Here is a 5,033-nt window from a genome sequence, read left to right as displayed (position 1 = left end):
AAAAAAAAAAAAAAAAGAAAAGAAAACCTCCCTCCCTCCTGTTCCCACCCGCCTTCCCATCTTCAGCTTTCCATTGTTCTCCTCTTCCTACACCTGGAGGTCCTCCAAGCAGTGTTACTTTGGGCAAGTTTCTTTCCCTTGCTGAAGCTCTGTCCCCTCATCCCTAACCATGGGAATGAAATACCTACCCCACACAGCTGTCTTCTGTGGTATACTTCATAGGTGGTAGAGAGTCCTGATTCTTCCCACAATGTTGGAGGTGGGTAGAAGATTTCCTGTAGGTGCCAAAGGGCACCCAAAGGGAAAATGGAAGCACAGCATATCTGAGAGGGGTGGCAAGACCTAGAGCCCATCCCTCAAGATTTGTGGTCCACAGATGTACCTATAACAGAGCTGATCGTTTTCAAAGCCCTATGATAGATGTTGCCTTATTGATCCCTTACCACCTCCTTCTGAGGCAAATTGAGCAAATGTTATTCCTCTTTGACATAAGGGAAAATTGGGACCGAGGAAGATAAGGCAACTTGTCCCAGGGGTCACAGGCAGCCAGTGGCAGAGCTAAAGATTGGGATCCAGTGTCCCCCTGACAGCTCCCTGCCCTCAGCCTCAGAACAGCGATGTCTAAGCTAAGGCGAGGCATGGGTAGGTGGGCTGCTGTCCATTCCTCTCTCTCCCTTGCAGGTGATGCTGGTGAAAAATTTATCGGTGTCTCGGGGTCTGGTGAATGGTGCCCGAGGGGTGGTAGTCGGGTTTGAGGCTGAAGGGAGAGGTAAGTGTTGGGAGGAAGTGGCAGTCCAACTGTGGGGCTTTGCAGCATGGCCCTGGGGAATGGTAAGGGAGAAAAAGGTTAGGAAGGAAAGCTCCAAAGGGCCCTGCTCCTCACCTCGGAGCCCTGAAGCAGAGCTGAAGTCAGACTGCTCTGTGCCCTCCTTAGGCCTACCCCAGGTGCGGTTCCTGTGTGGAGTCACTGAGGTCATCCGTGCTGACCGCTGGACAGTTCAGGTCACCGGGAGCCAGCTCCTTAGCCGGCAGCAGCTGCCCCTCCAGCTGGCTTGGGCGATGTCCATCCACAAGAGCCAAGTGAGCACTGGTATAGGGGGTGGGGACAGGGCGGGCAGAGGGAGGACAGGCAAATTGGGGCCTATGTGTCTTTTTTTTTTTTTTCTTTTGAGACAGAGTCTTGCTCTGTCACCCAGGCTAAAGTGCAGTGGCACAATCTCAGCTCATTTCAACCTCCACCTCCTGGTTTCAAGCGATTCCCCTGTCTCAGCCTCCTGAGTAGCTGGGACTATAGGCACATGCCACCATGCCCAGCTCATTTCTTGTATTTTTAGTAGACACGGGGTTTCACCATGTTGGCCAGGATGGTCTTGATCTCCTGACCTCATGATCCACCCGCCTCAGCCTCCCAAAGTGCTGGGATTACAGGTGTGACCCATTGCACCCAGCCCAGAATAAACCTTTTTTTAGTGAGTTTCCCAGCCTACCTCCTCTCCCTTTCCTGGACACATTCATTTCACCTCTGCCAACTCCTCCCCTACCATTTTCTAAGCCACTACTAGATAAGTTAGATTGTATAAATTGTATACAACCATTGTATAAAGTATAGATATAATGAAGAATCAATCCTATTTTGCACAGAAATAAATCAGGGCTTAGAGAGGTTAAGGGAACATGTCCCAGGTCACACAGTTAGTGAATGGCAGCCTGGATCCAGCTCCACACCTGTCTGACTCAGAGCCTGAGCTCTTTCCTTCAACTCTTACCTGGATCTATGTCTCCTGGTCCCCTCCTACTCAGACAGTCACCTGCTGTCATGCTCTCCCTCTGTCTAGAGACTCTCTGGACTAGGAGATACAGGGGCAGGAGCAGGGCTGGTAAACGGTCAGGCCTGGCTGGGATTCTGGCCAACGTGGTGAAACTCCATCTCTACTAAAAACACAAAAATTAGCTGGGTATGGTGATGACCGCCTGTAGTCCCAGCTATTGTGCTTGGGAAGCTGAGGCAGGAATCACTTGCACCTGGCAGGTAGAGGTTATAGTGAGCTGAGATGGCGCCACTGCACTCCAGCCTGGATAACAGAGCCACTCCATCTCAAAAAAAAAAACAGGGGGTCAGGCCCTATGGGGCAAGGGACTTCAGGCTGAGCTGGCTCCATTTGTCTCTGCATCCCCCAGGGCATGACCCTGGATTGTGTGGAGATTTCTCTGGGCCGAGTGTTTGCCAGTGGCCAGGCCTACGTGGCACTTTCCCGGGCCCGCAGCCTGCAGGGCCTACGTGTGCTGGACTTTGACCCCATGGCGGTTCGCTGTGACCCCCGTGTGCTGCACTTCTATGCCACCCTGCAGCGAGGCAGGGGCCTCAGTCTGGTGAGAGGGAGTCATCTGATTTAAGCTCTGTGACCATGGGCTGGCTGGGAACAAGGACAGAGGGAGGGCCCAGTGGGACCTGGGGTGGGGGCAGGGGAGCCCTCTGCTGGCTCCTTTGAGGTTGAGGGCAAAAGGAAAGAGATGCTGGCCCCGAGGCTGTGGCCCTGGAGAATAGCACAAGCCCATGACTGGGCTTCTCTGGCTCTGATCCAGGAGTCCCCAGATGGTGACGAGGCAGCCTCAGACCAGGAGAACGTGGACCCAAACCTCTGAGCCTCACCTGCAAAGAGAAGACAAAGGGTGGCTTCCCCGACCTCCTGCTCCCTAGTGGGCCAGGGCCCCAGGGAGTAACCGGAGGAGGCAGCCAGTGTCCCCTTCTGTATTTTTTAGGGGCTCTCAGCTTCCTGGCAGGGTTAAATGGAGAGTGCTTTCCACCCATGTGCCAGCTGTGTTTCAGTTTCTCTCTCTTTTCCCTGGGTGAGCTGCTTCAGGGTCAGAAGTAACCCTTTCTGTGCCAGTTGAGAATGAGCCTGTGTGGTAGCTGGTGTCAGAGGACAAAGCTCTCTGTAAGGGCTGGACACAGAGCTGCAGAGTCCTGAACACCCCTCCTTTTAGGCTGCAGAAGGGAGAGGTAGTGAAAACGAGTGCTCCAGAAGTAGAATCACGCCTCTCTTGGAGGGGACCTGGGGAGCACTCAGGCTGGATACAGCCTCCAAACAGAGAATGGAACTTAGGTGCATCTCCACAGGTAGGCCCAGCCCAGCCCAGCCCAGCCCAGCCCAGAGCAAACACCCTTCCGAGCCTAACCTGAGAACATAAGCTGCAAAATGTGCACCTATATTTTAAGCTGCTTTTTCAGGGGATGAATAGTGTTTGGGGACATTGAAATGGGTGTTCTCAGATTGTATTTATTTTGGACAAATAAACCAGTGAATTGGTAAGAACTGTGCTTCCTGCCTCTTCTCTCTCCCTCTCACTTGTGCACGTGCACACAGGTGTTTGTTTAGACCACAATGGCTAAGATCACAGCACCCTTCTGTGAGGTGGTGTTAGTATCACTGCTCATAGGCTGGGCGCGGTGACACACGCCTGTAATCCCAGCACTTTGGGAGACCGAGGCAGGCGGATCACAAGGTCAGGAGTTCGAGACCAGCTTGGCCAACATAGTGAAACCCCATCTCTATTTTTTTTTTTTTAAATAGAGATGGGGTGTCACATGTTGGCCAGGCTGGTCTCGAACTCCTGACCTCAGATGATCCACCCATCTCGCCTCCCAAAGTGCTGGGATAACAGGTGTGAGACACCATGCCTGGCCTTTTTTTTTTAACTTTTTTATTTTTGAAACCCCATCTCTTAAAAAAAAAAAAAAAAGTATCACTGGTCATTTGAAAAACTGAGTTATCTGATGTTGCTGACTAGCAATGAAATCACTTTGTCATTTGGTGAAGGTGAGTTACCATCACCCAATAGTCAGACAAGGACATACTAGAGAATTCACATGGTGGGAAACAAACAGGGCAGCTGTGCGTTGCTCCATTTGCTAGGAGCCTTGGTTGAAATTTCTCAGTTTGAGCCTTGCTGGTCTCCCCAGCTTGAACTTTCTGATCATCAACAAACAAACTTCAGTTTTTCAAAATGCCTGATGGAAATTGCCCAGGGGTCTTCATAGGCTAGCTAAAACTAAGACCCTCTTTTTGTGAGTGAAAAGGTATCAGTTCTGGGTGGTAAATACAGGTTATGGTGGAGGCATGCATTGGCAACTACTGGTGTCAGATTAATAAAAAAGATGCCCGGATATGGTAGCTCACACCTGTAATCTCAGCATGTTGGGAGGCCAAGGCAGGTGGATTGCTTGAACCTAGGAATTCAAGACCACCCTGGGCAACATGGTGAAGCCCTGTCTCTTCCAAAAAACAAAAATTTGCTGGGCACAGTGGCCTACTCGTAGTTCCAACTACTTGGGAGGCTGAGATGGGAGGATCACTCAAGCCCAGGAGGCAGAGGTTGCAGTGAGCCAAGATCATGCCATTGTACTCCAGCTTGGGCGACAGAGGGAGACTGTCTCTTTCTGTCTCTCTGTCTCTCTCTCTCTCTCTCACATACACACACACATACTCACACGTGTGTGTATATATGTGTGTATGCACATATATAAAAGTGCTTGCTTTGGCAGCACATATACTAAAATTGGTGCAGTGACTCATGCCTATAATCCAAGTACTTTGGGAGGAAGTAGTGGGCAGATCACTTGAGGTCAGGAGTTCAAGACCAGCCTGGCCAACATGGTGAAACCCCATCTACACTAAAAATACAAAAACTAGCGGGGTGTGATGGTGAGTGCCTGTAATCCCAGCTGCTAAGGAGACCAAGGCAGGAAAATCGCTTGAACCCAGGAGGTAGAGGTTGCAGTGAGATTGTGCCACTGCGTTCCAGGCTGGGTGATAAAGGCAGACTCTGGCTCAAAAAAAAAAAAAAAAATCAAAAAGAGGGCCAGTCATAGTGACTGATGTCTGTAATCCCAGCACTTTGAGAGGCCAAGGCAGCCAGATCACTTGAGGCCAGGATATTGAGACCAGCCTGGCCAACACAGCAAAAGCTCGTCTCTACTACTTTTTGTAAAAATACAAAAAATCAGCTAAGGAGGGGTTGGCTCACACCTGTAA

The 5,033-nt window shown here is 50.7% G+C and overlaps 1 protein-coding gene across 2 annotated transcripts in view; it reads left to right on the top strand.

The window, feature by feature from the left end:
- The window catches only part of PIF1 (PIF1 5'-to-3' DNA helicase), a 9,668-nt gene extending 6,361 nt beyond the window's left edge, over positions 1 to 3,307 (top strand). For both annotated transcript variants that reach the window (XM_017508124.2, XM_017508123.2), the window contains 4 exons: positions 682 to 769; positions 935 to 1,080; positions 2,179 to 2,370; positions 2,584 to 3,307. In XM_017508124.2, the coding sequence (XP_017363613.1) occupies positions 682 to 769; positions 935 to 1,080; positions 2,179 to 2,370; positions 2,584 to 2,643 (486 nt within the window). In that variant the 3' untranslated portion in view covers positions 2,644 to 3,307. The remainder of the gene's footprint in view (positions 1 to 681; positions 770 to 934; positions 1,081 to 2,178; positions 2,371 to 2,583) is intronic.
- The last annotated feature ends 1,726 nt before the right edge of the window (positions 3,308 to 5,033 follow it).

The sequence above is a fragment of the Cebus imitator genome, unplaced genomic scaffold, assembly GCF_001604975.1.
Source record: "Cebus imitator isolate Cc_AM_T3 unplaced genomic scaffold, Cebus_imitator-1.0 Scaffold386, whole genome shotgun sequence".
NCBI classification, from domain to species: domain Eukaryota; kingdom Metazoa; phylum Chordata; class Mammalia; order Primates; family Cebidae; genus Cebus; species Cebus imitator.
This window is presented reverse-complemented; position numbering and strand designations above follow the sequence as displayed.